We start from the raw sequence: 23,374 nt of genomic DNA, 5'->3' as shown, positions 1-23,374 counted from the left end.
TAAACTTTGAGGGGGAGGAGTGAGGAGGGGTTCAGACAGCATCTGGCCATCTCCCTGCGTTGAGGAGGCCTGGAGTGGTGGGGGCACTTTGGGTACTGATGCTGCAAAAGGAGACGTGGGGGGCTTGAGGGTGACATCCCCCTGGCAGCTGGGCCTTCACCCATGTGCTGCCCTGGGCTCTCCTCAGGATTTCCTCTTCTGCATGGCACTGCTATAACCAAATCTGGTGCCCACTTGGAATTCTGAAAGGCAGGAGGAAATCCCTGTTTCCACCCCATCCCATAGCTCACAAGAACAAAGCTCCATTTCTCCCTGCTTGCTCTTTTCTTTGAGCAAAACTCCTTGTCCTGCCCAAAGCTTTGCCAATGTCCCCTCCCTTAGTACATATCAGATGGGATTTCACTGCCTGTCACAGAGGGGAGGGGGATTCCTCACCCTCTCACAGCTTGAGGGGGCTGTGAGTGCTGGTGCTTTGCAGCTGGGGGTGCAGGAGGATCCTACCTGGCTATAAGAGCGCTTTTTGAGGTAAGGACAAATTTTATAGCAGGGCCTGTAAGAGAGGTGATGTTTTTAAACAGAAAGAGGAGAGATTTAGGTTAGGTATAGGAAGAAATTCTTTCCTGTAAGGGTGGTGAGGCCCTGGCACAGGTTGCCCAGAGAAACTCCTCATCTCTGGAAGTGCTCAACATCAGGTTGGATGGGGCTTTGGGCAACCTGGTCTAATGGAAGGTGTCCATGCCCATGGTAGTGGTTTGGAACTAGATGATTTTTAAGGTCACTTTCAACCCAAACCATTCTGAGATTCTTGTTCTGGGAAGAGATGAATGTGTGTTGCTTTCAAAGGCAGACCATTTCATCCTGGTGTTTTAAGGGGAGCTTCAAGTTAAAGAAGATGTAGAGATGACTTTTCCTTGCCTCTGGGTATTTTGGAAAGGTTCCTGGGTTTCCAGGATGCTCCCAAAAAGCAGAGAGTAGCTGGCAACGGGCTTCAAAGGGGGCTTTGAGGGCGTTCAAAAGCTGCTGATCAAACACTCTGTGACTTATCATTTGCAGGCCACTAAAGCCATTTGTGGCTCAGACTCCCCAAACCCAGAGAGGATTTGGCTGGCAAGCTGGTGATGGAGCCCTGGGCCCCAGCCCAGCCCCGGGAGAGGCCGGCAGCGCGAGGCTCATGGGCAGAGGGGCTCCCCGGCCCCCCGGCCCCGCTGCGGCGGCACCTCCTGCAGGCAGGGCAGGCTCCGAGGCCCGGCTCCTGGCACGGGAGACACGGCTCTGGTCTCCCCTGGGATGAGGGCCACCACCCCCGTGGTGACACCCGCCGGCCGGCTTCCCGCGCTGACAGCACCTACCCCAGCCAGCCCCACGCCAGGTGAGAGCCCTCTGGTCCCTCTTCATGGAAAGCTTCTTAAAATAAGAGCTGCCCATTGCGCTGCTCACAGGTCCTGCCCTTGTGACTGCACAGGGACACAGAGGGTCAGGAGGTGATGTCCAGCTATTCAAGCAGCCCCATGACTTCTATATTAAGGCTGTATAGCATTTGTAGCTCTTCTTAAAACTGTGGCTTCTGTGGTTGCTGTTTGACAAGCTCAGTCTCAGCCCCGAGGTGCATTTTTCTTACAGGTTTGATTAAATGCAGTTCTTTTTTCCTAAGTGCAAGGTGAACAATAAAAATACAAGCGGTAATATAGGAGCAAGAGGCAGCCTGCAAGCTCAGCTGCTGAAACAGTGAAGAGTGGACAGATAAAATGTGGGCTGGAGGATGTTCTCAGTGCTGAGAAAGAGCTTCCAGCAAATCTGGGTTGATTTGCCTGAGTTATTGCCCTCAGTGAGTTATGGAGTCGGTACGTGGGGTTTTGTGCTGAGGTCGTGTGATGCAGATGGGATATTAGGAAGTAAATTTTCTCTCTGAGGGTGGTGAGGCTCTGGCACAGGCTGCCCAGAGGAGCTGTGCTCCATTCCTGGAAGTATTCAAGGCCAGGTTGGACAGGGCTTGGCGCACCCTGGTGTAGTGGAAGGTGTCCCTGCCCAAGGCAGGGGTTGAAATGAGATGATCTTAAAGGTCCCTTGGAAGCCAAACCATTCTTGGATTCTATAACACTGGGCATCACCTGAAACTGCAGTGCACAGCTTTCTCCTAGCTGGGGGCAGCAAAGCATCCAAACCTCCTCCTGCTGCTTCCAGGTGTGATGCTGGACCAGTTCCTGGCCCTGCCAGAGCCAGGGGCCTGGCTTTATTTCCATCCCCTTTGCTGCCTCCAAAGGTCCCAAGCAGGAGGGACCCTAGATGTGACCCTGGAACCCTTTCTCCCCCTGATCAGTGTGTTGTGCTTTTCCAGGCAGGGCTATGAAGATCCCCACTGGCAGTATCCTGCAGCTGGCAACAGGGATGGCTACTCCTACCAAAGCCACCAGTGGCAGCCAGTGGCGTGGCAGGATGACAGAGGTATGGGCTCATCCTTTGGGTCTGGGCATGGAGGCAGCTTGCAGGAGAAGTGATGCTTTCCCCAGGAGGGGTTCTTCTCCCAAGGCTTGCACACATGCAGGGCTCTCTCCTGCCCACACTCCTGGGTGCTGGTGGGTGCTCTGTGCAGCACTGGCTCCCTGTCTGCATTTAGGAAATGTGAGCAGGAGCTAGGTGCACCCAAGGGATGCTTGATCTTCACTACCACAGCTAAAAACCATTCCTGGTTCCAGCCTGAGTTTGATGATGCTGTGTGATCAGGATGGCCAGGGCCTCTTCTTTGCTGTTTCTGGATTGAACAGAAGAGGAGGGAGGAAAGAGAAAAGGACATCAGTACTGTGTTGGCAAATGTGCACAAGGCATTATTATCATATCTCCAATGTGTTGGGACCATTTGGAAGCAAAATGAGTGGGCCTGGCAAATTGCCTGACTCATGGATTGTCTCCTGCAACTTCACTGCTGCTCTGGAGGGGTAATGCTGACTCTTGATTCTCTCTAGACCTGAGGCAGGGAGAGTCTTATGGCAAGAGTTACCGGGATCAGCACTACTACAGGGGCTACCACCCCAACCTGGCCACGGGCCCCCCAGGGCACGACAGGTAAAGCTGGGGACATGTGCAGCCTTGTGAAACCACCTGCTGCAAAATGAGTGGGTCTGTGGGTGGTTCAAAAATCTCAGACCTTCAGTGTGTCTCCCTTTGCTCCCACCTGCAGGACCTACAACTCCTATGAGGAGAGCTACACCTCGACTGCCAGGAGGGAAGGAACCCTCAGCAGTGATTCAGGGGAGGCTGGTGGCTGGTCCAAAGAGGTAACCTCAGGATGGGCAGGGGTGGAGGACAAGAATCTTGGGAAAAATTCATGTGTCCCCCTCCAGCTGAGAAAAGGGCCCCTTTGCTATGTTGCACTCAGTGCCTGACAGTCCCTGGGGACTACTGCAGTGGGTTTTTAGTGTTTGTGTTCTCTCCATCTGCTGGGCTGTCACTCCCCCAGGTGCAGGGCTGTATGCTCAGGTCAGGAGCAGCACAGAAATCCAGGCTTAGTGGGATGTTCTGTAACAGAGCTGGGGAAAGGTCTGGTGTGGTGGTGTTCACAGGGGTCTGGGGATGAGGGAAGAGACGAGGATCTGACTCCATGTTTCAGAAGGCTTGATTTATTATTTTATGATATATATTATATTAAAACTATACTAAAAGAATAGAAGAAAGGATTTCATCAGAAGGCTAGCTAAGAATAGAAAAATAATGAAACAATAACAAAGGCTTGTGTCCCGGACAGAGAGTCCGAGCCAGCTGACTGTGATTGGCCATTAATTATAAACAACCAACATGGGCCAATCACAGATGCACCTGTTGCATTCCACAGCAGCAAATAATCATTGTTTACATTTTGTTCCTGAGGCCTCTCGGCTTCTCAGGAGAAAAGAATCCTAAGGAAAGGATTTTTCATAAAAGATGTCTGTGACAGTCTGGAGCACAAGCCTGATGAGGAGAGGCAGAGAGGACTGTGGGGGCTCAGCCTGGAGGAAAGGAGGCTCAGGGGTGACCTTGTCGCTCTCTACAACTCCCTGAAAGGAAGCTGTAGCCAGGTGGGGATCAGGCTCCTCTCCCACAGAACAGGTGACAGAACATAAGGAAACAGCCTTCAGTTGTGCCAGGAAAGGTTTAGGTTGGATACTAGGAAAAAAAAATTCTTCAACAAAAGGGTTGTCAAACCGTGGCATAGGCTGCCCAGGGATGTAGTAGAGGCACCATCCCTGGAGGAAGTTTAAAGACATGTAGATGTGGCACCTGGGACATGGTTTAGGGGTGAACATGGCAGTGCTGGATTAATGGTAGGACTCAATCTTAGAGGGCTTTTCCAACCTTAATGATTCCATGATTCTAGCCCTCCAGGTAGCTGACAGCTGTGTGTCATTGTCAGCTCTGTCCACCAAATCATGCTCCATCACACTTGTGTCCTGACTGCTGGGTTTTGCCAAGAGAAAATTAAAAGATCAAATCAAAGCTGCTCTGGTGATTTTGCTCCTGGGTGGTTTTGGTTTTTTTTGGTTTCCAAGCGCCATCTCCTTGGCTGTGGTGATGAGCTCATGTTAGGGCTAGGAAAGCTGTCAGACTACAGCTGTGGCTGATGTAAACTCCTTTTCTAAGCTGTTGGGTGAACCCAAGCTGGTGTAGGGTGTGAGCTCCTTGGATGGGAATTGGCTGTGCTGCTCCTGCTGGGCACTTCCCTGCAGCAGCAGAGCCTCCCTCACTTCCTGGGAGCAGGAAATCAGCAGTGTCCCTAGCTTTTGAGCCAGGTTTGTGTGCTCTTCCTCCCTCCCAGCCCTCAGGCCAGCCCAGCCTGCTCCTGCAGTACCAAGAGTCAGGACTCAGCTCCAGCAGCCATGAGCTCAGCCAGTACATCCGTGATGGTGCTGATGACTACAGCCCTGGAGTGGAGTCCTGGAACGTGGGACCAACAGGTGAGCTGGAATGGGGGGCTCTGACAAGGGGGAAGCAAGGGAATAAATGGCTGGTGGTAGGATAATGGCTGTCTCTCAGCTGGGTCCTCTCCTGGAGGAGGTTGTGCAGGCGCAAGGCATGACTGGGGGGCTGCAGGGTGGGTGAGCGGTCCAGGGTAGGTTTAGGAGCTGCTGTGCACATCTGCTGCTTTGGGGGACAATTCTTGCTCAGAGGGGTCAGTGAAGGGCCACTTAGTTGGGGGACAAGTTTGGGACTGCTCAAGTTTGGGACTGGTCAAATCCTCCACAGTGGAAGTGGTGTGTGATCAGTGTGAGTGGCTCACAGTGGCCTGTGTGTCATTGCAGGGGAGCCCTCGGTGTCCACCCCACCCCCAGCAGTCCCCCTCAAGTTCCCACAGCTGCACACAGCCCTGTGCTTTGGAGCTGGGGGCCACCTGGTGCTGGTGTGTCCCCACCACCCTGCTGAGGGACAGCTGCCCCGTGTTGAGCTGCACAGCCTGGAGGTAGGACACAGCTGGCCCTCCAGGCCCCCCTTCCCCTCCCTGGAGTGGCTCCTGTCACCCTAAGGGATGCAAACATGGTCCATAACCCCAGCAGCCTCCTCAGCAGCCTTCCCATTCCTTGCTCCCATCTTCTGTCCCTTCTACGTGGACTTTCGAGTCTCCCTCGTGCCAGCTTTTGCCTGGGTGTTGTTTTCAGCCCTCAGCTCTGTAACCCTTGGTACCTGTGACCTGCTCAGAGTGATCCCTTCCCATGGGGACAGATGTGGTTTGTACCTCTCCAAAGGACAACTCCACTCATCTTGCCAAGGTGCTCCAATACAGGGGCCTTGTCCCCAAGTCTACCACAGCATTCCAGTCTCCTATTTCACCTCCAGAAGGAGGCAGATTTTCAGACATTTCTTTACTGGACCTTAGCACTGGAGTCCATGTGATAGCTCAGGCTCTGTGCTCTGTGGTTACCCTAAGACAGCACAGGGTTCACTGGCACTGTTGAATCTTTGGCCAAGGCACTGGCTTCCCAATAGCCCAGCTGGGGCTGGTCTGACTGCTGGAGGCCAGCTGCTGAATTTGCTTTTGTTTTTTAGGCAATCCTTCATGGCACAGAAGAGCTGGAGGAGCTGCAAGCCTTCCCTGGGCCCCTGGCCAGGTATAGCAGCACAGGCAGGTTCAGGAGCTGTGTCCTCCTGGCTGTCTCCTTTATGAGGAGACGTGGGCTCAAGGCAGACTCAGAGGGTCCCTGTGGTTTTGAGTTATTCACAAAGGCCATGTCTAAGTTCAGGCTGGGAGCCTGGCCCCTTTGATGCAGTCTGGGTTGGTTTGCCTTGTGGGATATGGTATTTTGAATATTCATAGGATGTGGGTTTAGTGTGGTTTGTACATCTGACCTTACTTTGTACTCATTTTGTCTCAGAAAAATGATTTTTTTGGGTTTCTTTGGACATCTGAAGCCCTGGGTCAACCTGTGGCTTAGCTTTTCCTAAAGTTTTTGTCCCCTGAGATGGCTGAGCCACAGCAGGGTCAATATGTTCCTTCATCCAGTGTGAGCCTGGGGATGAATCAGGGGTGCTGCATCAGGTTGTCTCTATTTCTGGCCACTCCCAACCAAAGCAGGGAGAGAAAAGGAAAAAGCATTTACCAAGCAAAAAGGCTGTGCATACACAGAAGCTGGGGGGAATATCTGGAATATCTGGAGCTTCCCCTGTGAGCTCTTGTGAGACCCACCTGGAGTGCTGCAAACAGGTCTGGTGCCACCAGCACAGGAAGGACATGGAACTGCTGGAGCAAGTCCAGAGGAGGATAAAGGGACTGGAGAAACCTCCCTATGCAGACAGGCTGAGGAAGTTGGGGCTGGAGAAGAGAAGGTTGTGTGGAGACATCACAGCACCTTCCAGCATCTGAAATGGCTACAAGGAAGCCAGAGAGGGTCTCATTGTCAGGAACTGTAGAGACATGACAAAGGGCAGCAAGTGCAAATTGTAAGAGGGGAACTTAAGGTTGGATATATGGAAGAAATTCTTCCCTCTGAGGGTAGTAAGGCCTCAGGTTGCCCAGAGAAGTGATGAATGCTCTGTCCCTGGAAGAGTTCAAGGCCAAATTGGACAGGGCTTGGTCTAGTGGAAGGTCCCATGGCAGGGAGGGTCAGACTAGGTGAGCTTTAAGCTCCCTTTCAACCCCCAGACCATTCTGTGATTCTGGGTTACCACTTGTTCCAAAGGGTACCTCAGGAATCTCCATATAATATGCTGGAATGACTCAGTCAGGATCAACATCTCCACCTGCAGTTTCTCTCTCCTGTTTTATCCACTCTTTCTTTCTAACTGAATGGTTATTTTATTGTATGGCAGCACTTCTGCCTGGCTTGCACATAGCTGAAGGGTTTCTGTGGTCACACAAGTGACCCTCCACTCTGCCTCCACAACAGATTGTGCCTGCTTCTGCAGCCTTGGACATCCATGGATGTAATGGCAGCACAGCAAATCCAAACTGTCTTTTTGCAGATGGATGGAGGAAAATATTATCAGGAGGGCAAAGAGTGGGTTTGAAATGTACTTTGCATCCTGAAATGCAGAGATCTGCTAGGTGTCACAATAAATTTGAGTGTGTTTGAACTTAAAAGTAGTCATTGGTACTGGGGATCTTCTTTCCTCCAGCTCTTGCTTGGAATCTTTGGCATCCCCATCAGTGAACCTGGGGACTGAGCCTGAATGATGCCCTAGGTTGCTTTGCCTTGGGTTTCTTTGATGTTTCTTTCTGCTGCTGTAGGGAAGATCTGCACAAGGTGGATGTGATGACCTTTTGCCAGCAGAAGATAAGTACAGGCTGTGATCTCTCAACACAGAGGGGCAGAGATTCCTCTCTCCTCTGGAAACTCCTGGTCCTCCTCTGCCGGCAGAATGGGGTAGGTATCCCATGGAAGGGGCTGACCCTTTTGATCTTGGACATGAGACAAGTAATATGTCCCTTAGGTGCCTCTTGATCCAGTTGCTATTTTGGGGGAGGGAAGGGGTGTACCTTAAGAGGATCTGATGTTCATTCCTCAGTTTGATGCTGCCTGGATATTTGTAGCAAATCCTTCTCCGTGATTGCTTTTTGTCCTTGGGAACTGCCAACAGCCCAGTGAAGGGGACTGGTGCCACCTTCATGGAGGAGCCAGCACTTACACTTAAAAGGGGCCTGTTCCCTTAATCCAGTGAAATCCACCCAATCCAGTCTGCAGCTGCTTGTTGGAAGCAGGTCAGAGGGAGTGTTGTGAAGGTCTTGCTAATTGTGCTGAGTCCTTTTCCTTCCAACTCCCTGTGCTGTTGGCCAAAGCTGATCTTGTTTGGGGCACGTGCTGGGACGAGGATGCAGGTGTAAGAGTGGGGCAGACTGGAAGTGCCGTCAGCCTTTGCTCGTGGGGTTTCAGGTTTCTGTGGTTGAGATGACTCCCGAGGTATTAGAGTGTCTTTTTTCCCAGCTCGCGACCGAAGAAGTTGAGATTTGTTGGTTATGCTTTTCAAGGTTGTTTATTTTCTCTTATCTATGACATTCTTTCTCTGACCTGCTGAGATCTGTCCAGCAGGTCGGGTTGTGGCACAGTGGCAGCCCTTGGGGTGGTGACAATTTTTATACTACGAACTATGTGTACTTTATTTACAATAATTTTCCAATACCTATCACCTATGTTAGACAGTCTGTCTCTATTCTAAACCAATCAAAAAGTGTCACTATCCCAGCAGAAGATGGAGGACAAGAAGAAGGAGAAGAAGGACAGGACATGCTCAGATTCCTCCATCTTGCCTCTTGAACCCCCATTCTAAATCACCAAAATTCTACTTTTTCGCCTTGTGACAAATTCACTATCATCCTACTCAAACTCTTGTGGCTTGTAAATCTTCACACAAAGTTGGTAACTTTTTCCATGGGCTAAAATTGAAGGCCCAGCTGTTTTTGACTCCGTGCCAAGGTCTCTGAGCCCCTTGCCAGGGTCTTGAATCACCCAGGGCAGCCAGGGGAATGTCCTGGGTCCCAACCCTGGGGCAGCCTCCAGGTAGCTCCTTCCTTCCCTTTGGCAGTCCATGGTGGGCTCAGACACGGCGGAGCTGCTGATGCAGGACTGCAGGCGCCAGGACAGGTACAGGAGGCAGGAGCCTGCAGCCAACCTGCTGGGCATGGCCGATGACGAGTGGGCGCAGCGGCAGCCGCTGGACCTCATCACCGGGGAGCTCCCACCCGTCGTGGAGACACAGGCACAGATCGTGGAGAAGTTCACCAAGCTCCTCTACTATGGCAGGAAGAAAGTAAGTGGTGAGTGGGATCCAGGATGTGGGGCTGGAGGTTTTGTCCTTCTTGGGCCTGTTGGCCTCTTCAGGCAGGTTTTAAAGGGAAGGGTGGTCATGAAGTGACTTGTGGTTGTGGGATCAACCCTCCAAGCTGTGTTTGTACAACGGAGCTTTGGCAGTGATTTCCCACCCCTGGGAATTGGGATGGGAGACCCAAGTGAAGATGAGATGCAGAGGCTTTTACCAGCATTTCCACCACATTTAGTTTCATAGAGTCCCAGAATGATTTGCTTTGGAAGGGACCTTAAAGGTCGTCTTGTTCCAAACCCATTTGCAGCTATGTGATCTCACAGGATACCTAAGGTCCAAGGAGAAGAGAGAGGAGGGCTACAGATTGGGTGCCCAGACTGGGATCCCACAGCTTTGAGGGCTAACAGGCAGCACAGACCTGGAAATCTAGGGGACACAACGTTGCTTTGAAGGTCCAAGTTCTTGTAAATTTTCAGGGTAGAAAGACAAAGGGACCTGGAAGAGATTTTTGGAGGATGCTAACTAAAGCCAGAGCAGTTATTGTGACTCTCCTCTGAGCTGGGGGAGCAGAGGAGGGAGGAACCAGAGTTGGGTGCAAACCTTCTTTCTTCTCCCCCTCACGTGCAGGAGGCTCTGGTCTGGGCCATGAGAAACCAGCTGTGGGGCCATGCCCTGTTCCTCTCTAGCAAGATGGACCCTCGGACATACAGCTGGGTCCTCACTGGGTAAGTTGGAGAAGCTCAAGCAGGGTATGATGTTCCATGGCTGGCTTTCCAAGCCCGCTGTCCCTTCAGTGCCCCCTGAATTGGAAAAGAGCATTGATTCCAGCTGGAGCCTTTCCAGAGGGGGCAAAGGGGACAGAGGGCATCCATCCAAACAGGCCTGAGTCCTTCAGGCTTCCCAATGGACAGGAGAAACCAGGTGGGGGGCTGGAAAGCAGGAGAAAAGCCATTCCCTGGAGATGGAGGGTGAATTTATTCTGAGTCTCTGACTTTGCCCATGCTGCTCTTGCAAAGACAGCCATGGGGCAGGGGGAGCTGAGCCATTTTCACTGTGATCCAGTCTAGTCCCAGCTGTTCATCCCACTTGTATGAGCATTTTCTGGTGGAATTTAATGTACTTAGTCTGGATTGGGTTGATCCCTTCAGGGAGAGTTAAGCAGAAATTTTCTGTCTTGTGGAACCCAAACCCTTTTAAGGAGGTTTTATGCAGTGTTGTCCTGGAGACCTGCCTTCTCTGAAGGTAATACAGATCATCACCCCCAGAGGCTGGTGATCCTCTCTGCCTCCTATTTACAAGGGCATGGAGTGAAAGGATAGGGAGGAATGGCTTGAGCTGAAGGAGGGTAGATTTAGATTAGATGTTATAAAGAAATCCTTCCCTGTGAGGATGGGGAGGCCCTGGCACAGGTTGCCCAGAGAAGCTGTGGCTGCCCCATCTCTGGAAGTGTCCAAGGCCAGGTTGGACTGGGTTTGAAGCACCCTGGTCCAGTGGAAGGTGTCCCTGCCTATGACAGGAGGGTTGGACTAGAAGGTGCCCTCCGACTCAATCCCTTCTTGGATTCTCTGGGAAGCCCCTCAAGACATCAGTTTCCTGGGGCACTTGGGCTGTGCTCTGGGAGGTGAATGAAGGTTTGGGGTCCTGGGGTGCTGCCCTTCTCTGCTCTCTCCTCACAGGTTCACCAGCACACTGGCCACCAACGACCCACTGCAGACCCTCTTCCAGCTGATGTCAGGAAGGATCCCTCAGGCAGCTCTGGTCCGTGAGCAAGAGGCTGGCCCTGGCATGTGTTCCCCTGTGCTGAACCTGCCTGTGACACCCACCTTTGGTGACCATCTCTGCTCACCTCTGCTCTCCTCCTGTCCCTCCAGTGCTGCGGGGATGCCACGTGGGGGGACTGGAGGCCCCACCTGGCTGTGATGTTGTCCAACAAGGTTGGAGACACAGAGCTGAACCACCGAGCCATTGTCACCATGGGGGACGCTTTGGGTGAGCTGGGATCAGTGGGAGCAGCCACAACAGGGGTGGGCACTGCAGTGTCAGCGTGCACGTCCACACTGAGATGGTTGTGCCTGTACCCCTGGAGCTGCAGTGCCTGTGTGGTGGAAGGGGTGAGGTGCCAGTGGATCCTCAGGTGAATCAGGCCCAGGCACATCCATGAGATGCTCTTGTGGAGACACCTGGAGCAGTTGGGCCCAGGGAAGGTGCAGGTAACTGCAGGGACTGAGCCTTGCCCTGAGTGGTGGGATTCTATGCACCCTGCAAGTGTTGGAGCTGGCCTTGCTCAGGGTCACCCAGCTCTACCATTGAACAGAAACCTCCTGAAACAAAAAGCAGCAATTTGGGCAAACAGACAAACAACAGGAACAAGGGAGAGGAGGGATCAGGGTCTGCACGGCCAGGAAAGTGAGGCAGTTGGGTTTGCGTTTTTGCGTGAGCTTGGGGACCTCCAAAGCGAAGCTGACCATGTGGTGATGTCTCAGACTAATTATTTGTCTTTTTCCATGCAGCCAGCAAGGGAGCAGTGGAAGCAGCTCATTTCTGCTACCTGATGGCAGATGTTCCCTTTGGTTACTTTGGAGCAAAGGCAGATCGCATGGCCCTGCTGGGCAGCAGCCACCGGTGAGCAAGAACTGCAGGCTGGCGTTCTTGCCAGAGTCACCTGCCCCACGTTTTCCCCCTCGCTGGGATCTCACTCCGATGCAGAAGCAATCCCCGGTCGGGGCTTTTCCTGCTGCTAATGTGCGCCCTGTGTGGGGCTGTTTGGGGAGGAGCCCTGCTCCTGCTCGCTGACCCCGCCCCTCTCCCCGCAGCCAGGCGTTCTCCCGGTTCGCCCGGACTGAGGCCATCCAGAGAATGGAAATCTTGGAGTACTGCCGGCAGCTGCGGCAGCCCGAATCCTTCCTGCTCCCCTTCCAGGTAGTGCATGTGCTCAACTACATCTCGTGCAGATGCTCAGACTTGCCCCAAAACACGGACCCATCTCCCTGAAGCCTGGAATTCAAGCTGTTCCTGAGACTTGTCCCCTTACTGGGCTTTGGGAATGATGGGGAGGTTGCCTTGGCCAAGGGACTCATTCAGAGCAGGTTTTGGGGTGCACAGTTTGTCTGATCAGTGCTTGCTCAGCTCTCATTGCCTTCCTGCTCTGGGTAACAGGTGAGCATTTCCTATTGCAAAGCAGCACCCAGCTGTTGCTGCCTGGAAGTGTTCAAGGCCAGGCTGGATGGGGCTTGGAGCAACCTGGTCTAGTGGGAGGTGTCCCTGGCCATGGCAGGGGGCTGGAACTAGATAAGCTCTGATGTCCCTTCCAACCCAAACCATTCTAGGATTCTGTGAAGCTCCCTGCTTCAAGGAGAGGGGCCTGGATGCCTCCATGGGGATGGGTGGAAGTGACCTCTGGGTGCAGGATCCAGGGCAGAGGATTCTGTGAAGCTCCCTGCTTCAAGGAGAGCAGGCTGGATGCCTCCATGGGGAGGGGTGGAAGTTGCAAGTGACCTCTGGGTGCGCGATCCAGGGCACTGTGAGCCACGCTGGGGCGATGTGCCCAGCACAGGGCACCCACAGGCCTGTCCATCTCCCTGTTCCCACCCCTGGCTGCTTTGCCTCCCTCTCCCAAGGTGTACAAGCTGCTCTACGCCTCCCGCCTGGCTGACCACGGGCTGCCAGCCCAGGCCCTGCAGTACTGCGAGCTCGTGGCCACCACGCTCCTGCGCTGCGACCCCGCCGCGCACCCCGTCCTGGCTCAGCAAGTGGTGAGGGTGAGTCTGCAGCTCCTGCATCCCAACCTGGGTGTGATACCTGCTCAGGAACTGCTGGGGTGGGAGTGGTTGGCAGCTCTGAGCAGCCCCCTGGGGTTTGCTGCTGAGTACAGCAAAGCCAGCGCTTCCACAGGGTTTCTAATCCCAGTGGATTTCGGGCAGAAAACAAAGGTGTTATGTTGACTGCCAAGTAGGAGCAGAGTTATTTGGAAACAAAGGAGGTTTTTAAGTCTGGTGGGGTTTTCTGAACTTCTAAATGTCACAGGCTTAAGAAATGAAGTCTAAGTGCACATTTCCCCTCCAGCACATCTTCTACAATTCTCTTTACCTCCCGAGGGATGTGTTCTGGGGTGACACTGAGAGGGAGCATGGTCCAACGTGTAGCACCAAGTGAAGCCCCTCTACTTCCTGAGCAGGGGGCTGGGGTAGAGAGGGGCAAGGCCAAGTGTCCCAGGTCCCCTTGGGGCTCTCGCAACACCTGGGCAGTGCTGAGGCTGCTTGTCACCTTCCTCCAGCCTTTAGAACCAGGTTGAATGAGGCTTTGGTGGGTTTAGTGGAAGGTGTCCCTGCAAATGGCAGGGGGGTGGAACAAGATGAGCTTTAAGGTCCCTTCCAACCCCAAATCATTCTGCGATTCTATGAAAGGCACTAAAGCCGTGGTGCTGTGAGGTGAGGGGCAGCAAGATGCCTGTCTGAAGTGGGTGCTGCTGAGTTTACCCAAAATTTGGCTGGCACTGCTTCCTCACCCCATCTTCGAAGCCTATTTGCCGTCTAACAGCCTTTTAGATCTGCCATTCTGCTGGGGATAATGCTTCTCCTGGGAGAAAACACTTTCATCTGAAAAACTAGTGCATTCGTAGATGCTCTTGTCTTTGATGTTCTAGACTGTGTTACAAATTATGATACACATTAGTCTTTGATTAAGACTTCCCCTCTTTTGAAGCTGGGGACGATACACAACCAGGTGCTGGTTCATTAATACTGGATCAAAGTGCACATAAGCTTTTGGATTAAACATTCCCCCCGTTTAGGAGTAATCACGCTTATAATTTCCTTTTTCCTGTGATTGATTTAGGATGAGCATAGGTGTGTTTGTAAAGAGATGGGACAGTGGGTAGTGCAGGCTCCTGGTTGGCTGCAGGGTTACTTTGCTCTCCTGGCCAGTCCCAGTCCCAAGCTGGGGTCTGGTTGGGCAGGTCCTGCCTTGCTGTAAACTCCCAGACCTGGGAAGTGTGCTTTGTGCTGGTTTAGAGGTTGTGTTTTAAAAGTTCAGGAGTAGAAAGAAATGGTTGCTAGGACTGGTGCAGGAAGGAGCAGCTGATTCCTGTGTGGCTGTGGAGGGTGGCTGAGCTGTAAAGTCACCTCTGGGTGGCTTTTGGTGGCCCTCAAGGTGGCAGCCTTGTAGCAAAGCATTGAAGATAAGGCAGCATGAGGTAGCCAGAGGAAACTTGAGAAATCCCCAAGAATCCTAGAATGGTTTGGGTTGGAAGGGACCTTAGAGATCACCTAGTTCCAACTCCCCTGCCATGAGGGACACCTTCCACTGGATCAGGGGCTGATATCAGAGAGAGAAAATTCAGTGAAGATGTGGATGAACAGCGGTGCTTTGAGTGCCATCTCCCCTCACCCAGCTGTCTTAAAACTGGATCCTTGTCTAAGCAACTCCTTCAAACAGGGGATGAGCTCTGCAGGGAGCCCTCCATCTCACCTTGGACTCCTGGGTCACCCTGGAAGAGCCTTTTGCTCCACTGATGGGAGCTGGAGCCCCAAGTCACTGAGATGGCTGTGGCCAGGGCAGCACAGACCCCTGTTCTGCAGGAGAAATTAAACACACAGCAGCAATACTGCAGAGAGGGACCTGGGGGAGATAGTGGAGCATGGAAAAAATACTGAGCAGCAGCATAACAGGATGCTGTTACAAAAGAAAAAAAAAAAAACTCACCATGTTATAGTGTTATTCTGGGTTGTGAGAGTACAACTGTCATATCTGAGACAAGGAGGTGATAATCCCCCTGTGCTGGGGTCTCAGGGGTCTTGGCTGGGGCCTGTTTGGGCTGCTGTATGTGGAGACAGGGCTAAATTGGAGTGAGTGTGGGACTGGAGAGCTGGGGTGATAAGAGATTGAGGGGAAAATGACCTCTGAAGAAGGGCTGAGGGTTATTTCTTCTAGGCAAGATATGGTGGGGGAGAAAGGGGCATGAGGGATGTGATAACAGCCCTCCAGCACACAGGAGGCTGCTCGTGGGGGATGCTGGCTGGCTCCTCTCACAGCTTCCATGGGAGCAGGGATAGAGAGGCTTAATTTGCAGTAGGGAAGATTTCACTTAGATATTAAGAAAATACTCTTTAGCTCTAAGGACATCAAGCATCAGGACAAGTCTGGGAGGCTGTGAAATCTTCTCAGAGATTTGTAAATGCAGATCAGAAAAACACCAGCTCCCATCCATCCTCATGGGCTAGGTGAGGAGCTTATGAGCTGCCCTGGGAGCTGGGCTCTTTCCAGGGCTTCTGGTGGGGTGTCCTGTAAACCTGCCAGTGCCCCAGGATGCCTGTTAGGGGGTTGATTAAAGCCACTCGTTTTCCTCAGGGGGGGGAAGGGGATGGTGATATTTACCTGTCTCTTTGATGCAAGGAGCATCTTTGACACAGTATTTTGGCATCTCTGTGGAGGTGCTGAGCCAGCTCTGCTGAGTCTGTGGGGCATGGGATGGGCCAGCACCTCTGTGGGGGTGCTGGGAGAAGGAATAAATCCTGCACAAGAGGCTGGTGTTATTTTACCCTCATATTATGAAGTGACGCTGTTTTCCTGAGCCCCTGTGTGATGGATCCCTGTGGATCTGACCCGTGTGCTAATCCCTGCTGTGCCCCTGGCCCTGCAGCTGGCTGAGAGGCTGAAGCTCTGTGACCCTCTGCTCCTGGAGATGCCAGAGCAGGAGCAGGCACTGGAGCCTGACTGGCTGGAGCAGCTCCGAGCCTGCTGCCAGGAGTGGGAGGTAAGGAGAGGCAGTGGGACAGCTGCTCTGTGCTGTGGTCTGTCTGCAGGAGCATCTCCTCCTCTTCCCTGAGTCTGAGGGGATGGAGGGTCAAAAGCTGCTGTTCTTTGGCTTGTGGGCTCTGAGATGTGGTCTGTGCTCTGGGTGCTGCAGATTCAGTGGGAGCAAGGGGCTTGCAGTGCCTGAGGGCTGCAGAGCTTCACACAGGGCAAAATTCTCTCTGTTTTGGCTCAAGGAGGGCAGGCAAAGACTGGTGGGTGAGTGATGGTCTCCCTTTGCAGGGAGGACATTGCAGAGGTCACTGGTGGGTTGTCACCTTGTGGGTGTACTCCGGGGTCTTTTAACTATGGTCTGGTGTTTGGATTAATGCTCTTCATTCAGATTTCACACCTGCTTTTGGTTTTTTGGCCTTTTCCATCTTGTTTCCCCTCCTGCCTGCTCTCAGGGGTGCTGCAGCTGCTCTTGCTTGCTGGGAAAGAGCTGGTGTGGGTCTCTCCTGCAGCCTGGGGTGGGCTATGAGCCCCAGATCCACGAGCACTGTGCTTTCCTTTGCATTGGCCTCATGGTTTCCTTAGTTTTTGTCCCATGCCACCCTTTTCCCTATCCATTTTACCATGTTTCCCCTCTGCAGGTGGAAGATGATCTTCCTCCAGAGGTGGCACCCGCTCAGCTGGAACTGCCCTGTGCTGTTCTACCAACAGCAGGTAAATAGAACAAAGCAGCAGGTTGTGGTCTCCCCAGTGGGCTCCCCCTGCATGGAACTGCGCTGCCATGGGCTGGGAAGCAGCTTCCCAATCCCTGGAGTTTTTACCAGCAGCAGCTCCTTGCTGCTTGCATCCCCCCAGAGCTCAAAGGCTGCTCCTGCCTGGATGCATCCCTCAGGCACGGGCTGCAGAGTGAGGGCTCAATGCTTGGTGCTCATACAAAGTCAGAGTAATTGGGCCTAATTACCACAGCTGCAGGGTCCCTCTGGGTGCCGTGGGAGGAGGAGAGCAGCTGAGGGTGGGTGCTGGATGAGCCTCCCAGCTGAGCCTCAGGGGAGACAGCCCCATTCCCAGGCAGTCCTCTGAGGGTGCAAACTGGAGCTGAACTAAAGGGATTTCACACTTAGAGAGCAAAGGATTCAGGAAGGAGCTCATCCTGCTCTGTGCCAGGCTGCAGGATGCCTGTTGCTGAATACTCAGCATTTCTCCTTCCCTGCTGCCTCTTTGATCCCTTTGCTTCACCCTTTGGTGACCCCAAGAGTCTACTCTTGTGCCAGCCCACCCAGAGGGCCCAGAGACATCAAGAGGAGGGACACAACCATCCCCTGGTGTCAAGGGAAGAGCAGGGGGGCTTTTCTTTCCCAGCTGGGCAGCCATCCATTGGGATGTCCCATTGAGGAGAAGTCGGGGAGGTGTTGCTTCACATCCAGCTCCATCAGCAGGATGCTCCTGCACAGTCCCCTGCTCCTTGGATCTGCCTTTGACTGGGAGTGCTGGCACTGAAGTGTGGAGAGCAGAGGCTGGTGCAGACAGGATGAAACACAACTAATTCCTTCAAGCTGTTTCTTCCTATCAGCTTTTCCTGCTGCTGCCAAATTCCTTTTCAAAGAGCTCTCCCAGGCAGTAAAAAGGATCATCAATCCTGATTGACTTCTGCTGCTATCAGGGCTCAGACTATGATCTTCCTTCCCTGGAAGGAAATTGCAAGTGTGATGATCCCATTGGCTTGGCTTCTCTAAGCAGCCAGGTCTGCTCCATGTGGTCTCCACAGCTCACCTTCCCTGTGCTTGGCCCTTTCCTTCATGGTGAAGGCCATCCAGAGCCACCGCCTGAGGGACCTGCATGCAGAGAAAGCTGGCTTGGTGCTGAATTCAATCCATCTTGGAAAGACAAAGCCCAAACCAGGTGTCAAGCTGGGATCCACGTGGTCCTCCCCGACTTGTTCCAGCTGAGCTTGCCAGGCAGCATGAGTTTGAGCATCCATCCTCCTCCTTGTGGATCTCCAGGCCATGTGGGAGCCGCTCATGGCTGTGAAGCCAATCCTGAGTGGGCTGGAGGCGATGCTGGCAGCAAAGCAAAGGGTTTGATAGCATCAAGAGGTGCCCTAATCCTTCCCTATGGGATCTGGGTCCTGCCTGCCATGTCTCCCAGCAATGGGAGAGGAGTTTCCCAGTGCCCACTGTTTCTGGCAGGAGGCTGCTGAGCTGGAATGGGCAGGACACACACCTGGGACCAATGTGTGTGTGAAATAAAACCAATCCTGCTCGCTCAACTTGCCTTTCAAACAAAAAAATCCCAACCCTGAATAAATCTGCCTAAAGCAAGGAACTCATCCGTGGGTGCTGCTGTGGAACAGGAATGAAAACTACCTGCTGAATATTTCCTGCTCAGGGTGTGCAGCAGGAGTGGGGGAAAAGGCTGGAGACCTCAGGCTCCTTTGAGCTGCTGGTGCATGCTGCTTGTGGGCTCTTTGCTTCCATAGCATTCCCCTTCTGAGCTCATTTATAGCCTCAGGTACATTCCCAGCATTAAAAAATAATTCCCCCAGTGTTTCCCAGCCCACCTTCCTTGAAACCTCTGGAAGGTTCCTATTGCTGTGCTGTGTCCTACCTCCTCCCTTGCCTGGTCCCTGAAGCCTTTCCTCACTCCCCCAGTTCTGCTGATGTTTAATGGAAAAGGGAAGAAATCTGTGCAACAGCCCGACAGAATTATAAACATTACAAAAATTGTAAACTCCTGAGGTGTGGGATTTTTTTGGCAGATGAAGAGCCTGGCAATGAGATTCCTCAGAGTGAAAGCTACCAGTATGACCAGTGGTTTGAGCCTGTGCCATCCCAGGGACTGAGCTCCCAGGGGGACGTGTCCCTGAGGTCCCCAGCACCTGCTCAGGTCGTGGCATCTCCACTGCCCAGCGTTGGGAGAGACCTGCAGCCTCCTGTGATCAGCCAAGAGACACCTGCCCCTCTGGGAGGGGGTTGTGCTGAGCCCCCTCCACAGCCAGTGCTGCCAGCAGGTAAGTGCTGCAGCCTCGTTTCCCTGCAGAAATCACAGAATCCCAGAATGGTTTGTGTTGGGAAAGGACGTTAAAGATCATCTGGTTCCAACCTCCTGCTATGGGCAGGGACACTGTGATGGTGTTTGCAGGGGTCTTAGGATGAGGGAAGAGAAGAGAATGTTGACTCTATGTTTCAGCAGGCTTGATTTATTATTTTATGATATATATTATATTAAAACTGTACTAAAAGAATAGAAGAAAGGATTTCATCAGAAGGCTAGCTAAGAATAGAAAAAGAATGATAACAAAGGCTTGTGACTCAACAAGATAGTCTGGACAGCTGGACTGTGATTGGCCATTAATTAGAAATAACCATGAGACCAATCACAGATCCACCTGTTGCATTCCACAGCAGCAGATAATCAATGTTTACATTTTGTTTCTGAGGCCTCTCAGCTTCTCAGGAGAAAAAAATCCTAAGGAAATGATATTTCAGAAAATATCATGGCTACAGGACACCTTCCACCGAGGGACACCTTCCACTAGACCAGGTCCCATCCAGCCTGGGACCAGGTCCCATTCCAGAGATGGTGCAGCCACAGCTGCTCTGGGCAGCCTGTGCCAGGGCTTTACCACCCTCACAGCAAGGAATTTCTTCCTTAGAAGTTGCCTTTGAGATGCACCAGTTCAGCCTCACCACTTGCTCCCTGGTGCTGGCAGGGACAGGGACCAGAATGGCCTTTTGCATCTCTTGGGGGGACATCTTGGCCACCACGTGGTGGCTGTGCTCTGGAGAGGGGTATGGTAGAAGCTCTGGAAATACCTCTGATGGATAAATCCATAGCTCCACAGATCAAAACTTGACTGTGTCCTTTTCTCTGCTCCACAGGAGAAGCTGAGGAGCCCTGGGGTGCCTCAGGAGGGGTGCAGCCAGCCCTCCTCTCAGAGCAGGTGAGTCAGAGGAGCCAGAGAGACCATCCCACCGAGGGTCCTGGCTGCATCTGGGATGTGTTGACCCATCCTTCCATGCACTGAACTCACATGGAATCCCCCCATCATGGTGCCAGTTGTTGCCTTGGGTAAAAGCTGTGCCCTGCTGTGGGTGCTCTTGCTGTGTAAGGGCATGTGGGGGTCCCTGGGGGTGCTTCCCAGTAATCTGGGTGTGGAGCAGTCCCAGGGGGCTCTGACCATGCTCGGTGCAGCTCCTGTGGGAGCAGCACGTGGCAGCTTCCATGTCTGATGGCAGGAGGAATTACCAGCCAGGACTCGGACTCTCTCAGAGACCTCCACTGTCTCCCTGGGGGACAGCCAGCCCTCCTCGGACAGCGCAGCTGAGGACACTGCTGAGGAGCAGGCAGAGGCCATGAAGCCAGAGGAGGACAAGGTGAGCATGCCAGAGCCATCATGAGCCTCATGCCCTGAGCTTACCTGGCCCTGATGCGAGCCCTGCCCCTGGAAAAATGGTGCCCACTCCCAGCAGGCACCTGGAGGACCTGGCATCCACCCCTTCTTATCCCTTTCCATTCTTTTCCTTCATTTTCCAGAGCTCTGGATTCAGGTGGTTTGGCTGGTTTCGGTCAAAACCCACCAAGGAAACTTCTCCCAAAGCTGAGTCTGACACAGGCTCAGACTCTCCCACATCAGGACCACAGGTAGGGGACAAAAAGCCATCCTGTCCCTGGTGACATGTGGGGTGCAGCTGTGAGAATGGGTGACACATCTCCCCATTTCTCCCTGTCCTCATGCAGGGACCATGGCCATTCCATGTGGGGGCAGATGGGCACTGGGAGCCCTTTTAGCCTGGAAGTGAATCCTTGATTAATAATAAGTGTAAATTCATATAGCCTCTTTCATATATATATAATATAAATTCATATAGCCTATTTCACCCATGAGGTCATCCAAGCCCTTGGCAAACTCTGCAGGGATCCCTCGCCCTCCGCTGGAGCGGAACACAGCAGCTGTGAGCAGCACTGCTCTGGCAGGTTTTAGGAGATGCAGGGAAGGGAAAACCTCTTTAATTGGCAATGCAGCAGTGAGGGGGAAGCAGCCATGCGTGGTTATCCCAGATCTAGCCAGATCCTAAGGGCATCACATCCCTGATGGCTTGGAGCTTGGAGTGAGAACCTCCCCTGGAAGTTTCTTCCTGGTAGAGAATGATCTACAGTCCCAGAGCAAAAAAATGTTGGGATATTCTTCTCAAACTAGCAGGAGATGAAGAACAGAAGGGGACCCATGGACCTTGGCCCCTCACACTGTACCCAGGCTTGGTGTCCAGCCTCCTGCCTGATTTTGAGCCCTCAGGCTGGTTTAGCTTTGTGCCTGAGTTGCTAGCCCTGACCCTGTAGCCCCTCCTTAGCCATGATTCCTGCAGTTCCTGGGGTACCTCTGCAGCAGGAGGGGTGCGGAATGGGTACCCCAAAAGCCTGGTGTGCTGTCTGGTGCAGAGGTCTTCTCCCAGCTCAAGGAGCTTCTGCTCTAAACGGGTGGATGTGATTTCAGGAGCGGGCGTCACCATCCCCACCCATTGCCCCTCTGGCAGCTGGGACAAACCCTTTGGCTCAGCCTGTCTCCAGAAATCCTGGTAAATACCTCACTGTTCCTCTCACCTCTCTCCCCCATCACCCTTTTAAAAGTTTCTCCTCTTAATTTAAAGTTGGCTTTTGTTTTTGGTTGCTGGCCCTAGGAGGAATGGAGGGTGAAAACACCTTTGCTGTTAATCCAGTGTCTGCAGAGGTGAAAGGCTCATGGGAGAAGGACGGAAGGCAGTCAGCAGGACAGCAGGTGAGGAGGGGAGGGAAGTGTACCTGTGTGTGATGGGGTGTCCAGGACACCTCTCTGCTCGGGGTGTCTGTTAAGTTTCTCTCTCTTGGGTCGTTCCAGGCTGTCTACCGTGGACCTCTCCCACCAGTGGCTTCAGTTCCTCTCTTCAACCCTGCCCAGGTCGCTCAGGTGAGAGTATTTTTATGAGGGTGGTGCTGTATGAGACCTGGGGTGGCTCCTGATTTTGGGGTGGTGCCAGATTTCAGGTGATCTGCTATGGTCAGGGGGGTTTAGGTGATACCAGTTTTGGGAATAAGAGTTTTTTATAAGTAAATCTATGCTGGGAGGACAGCAATGGGAGGGTGTGATGAATGAGCAAAACGTAGGGAGGATGGTTGTGGTTGCCTCCTGATGATGGCAAAGCAACATTTTGGGGTACAGCCCATTACTCACACCACCTCTCTCTCTCTCTGTGTTTCCCAGCTTCCTGCCCGACCCACCCAACCCAGGCTGCTGTCCCGGCATCGCTACCCCAACCCACTGTGAGGTGGTGGGTGGGGATGGCAGAGACCAATTACACAAAGTTTTTTTAACCAAAATGATGTTTGTGGTTGTTTTGGATGGGTAGGAATGGTTGGGCTTGCTTGATGGAGGGTGTTGTGAAATAAGGGGGAGGTTTCTGGGTTTAAAAGTCAGTAACTGGGGGGTGTGAGGCTGGTGGATAATTTGGTGATTCAGGTGGGAACACAGGCCTCTACCTTCCTCTTTCACAAAATTTCAGTCTGGTTTGCCTAACTCATTGTTCATCATCCCTTATGCGTGGTTCCTGAAGTCCACTTCAGTATTTCTTTTTACCTTTCGTTGCTAACATTTAGGTATTTACACATGGATATTTAAATGAAGCCCTCTCTCTTCACTCACTCACCCTTTCTTCACAAGCGAGATGCTCCTTAATGATCTTTGTTGCCCTCTGCTGGGCTCCAGGTTTGGGGGGGTTGAAGTCAGTAATAAGTAGGGGGTGGTTGAAGTCAGTAATAAGTAGCATGGAACACTGAGGTGGTGTGGGGAAGGAAAGGAGGGTGGAAGGATGGCGATAAAGTGAAAGTAAAAAGGTGTCCGGGGGAGAGTAGTCTGAATTGGGTTATGGGGCGCTGCCCCACCTCACCCATTGGACTCAGCACGCCGGCCGTGAGTCTGTCTCAAAGCACCGCGGGGCCATGAGCATCCGCCGGGGCTCCGCGCAGGAACCGCCGCGGCTTCTCCTGCCCGGGCCGACCCGCGCGGCGCCCCCCCTTGCTGGTGGCTCACCCGCCCGTCGCGGGCGGGGCCCTGCTGGGGCCGCGGGCGGCCCTTCCCTCAGACCTTCCCCGAGGCGGGGCGCGGGTGACGCGCACCCCGTGGGTGGCCTCGGCAGTGAGCTTCCCCCGGACGCTGCTCCGCGCATTTCCGCCGGTATATAAAGGCTCCTGAGGCGGTTTCTCCTAGCTTAGGGTGAGACGTTGGTTTTTCCCAGCCTGCATTGTGATTATATGGTGATTTAGAGTCGCCCATTGGTCGGAAGGGGGCTGAGGGCGTGTCGCGGTGTGAGGGTTAAAGCGCAGGCTCATGGGGGGGGGGGAGCTGCCGCCTGAGGGGCTGTGTGGGGAGCTGCGGGCACGAACC

General features: G+C 53.1%; 1 protein-coding gene across 1 annotated transcript; it reads left to right on the top strand.

Annotated features, from left to right (window-relative positions):
• Positions 1–1,118: 1,118 nt before the first annotated feature.
• SEC16B (SEC16 homolog B, endoplasmic reticulum export factor) lies at positions 1,119–22,258 on the top strand. The gene is made up of 25 exons (XM_030953675.1): positions 1,119–1,369; positions 2,336–2,442; positions 2,961–3,060; positions 3,176–3,272; positions 4,787–4,925; positions 5,271–5,428; positions 6,013–6,074; positions 7,691–7,826; positions 8,983–9,207; positions 9,847–9,944; positions 10,896–10,977; positions 11,091–11,208; positions 11,730–11,841; positions 12,033–12,138; positions 12,837–12,977; positions 15,857–15,970; positions 16,602–16,674; positions 18,716–18,967; positions 19,839–19,900; positions 20,196–20,333; positions 20,494–20,601; positions 21,452–21,533; positions 21,636–21,733; positions 21,833–21,901; positions 22,196–22,258. Exons 1-25 carry the CDS (start codon positions 1,119–1,121, stop codon positions 22,256–22,258), a joined length of 2,991 nt encoding a protein of 996 aa, XP_030809535.1.
• The last annotated feature ends 1,116 nt before the right edge of the window (positions 22,259–23,374 follow it).

The sequence above is a fragment of the Camarhynchus parvulus genome, chromosome 8, assembly GCF_901933205.1.
Source record: "Camarhynchus parvulus chromosome 8, STF_HiC, whole genome shotgun sequence".
NCBI lineage: Eukaryota > Metazoa > Chordata > Aves > Passeriformes > Thraupidae > Camarhynchus > Camarhynchus parvulus.
This window is presented reverse-complemented; position numbering and strand designations above follow the sequence as displayed.

Bases quoted from the DNA above. Each gene is read 5' to 3' on its own strand.
- SEC16B (XM_030953675.1), top strand. From the start codon at position 1,119: ATGGAGCCCTGGGCCCCAGCCCAGCCCCGGGAGAGGCCGGCAGCGCGA. The intron at 12,139-12,836 runs GTAGTGCATGTG...CCCTCTCCCAAG, and splicing joins CCTTCCTGCTCCCCTTCCAG to GTGTACAAGCTGCTCTACGC. The intron at 15,971-16,601 runs GTAAGGAGAGGC...TCCCCTCTGCAG, and splicing joins CCTGCTGCCAGGAGTGGGAG to GTGGAAGATGATCTTCCTCC.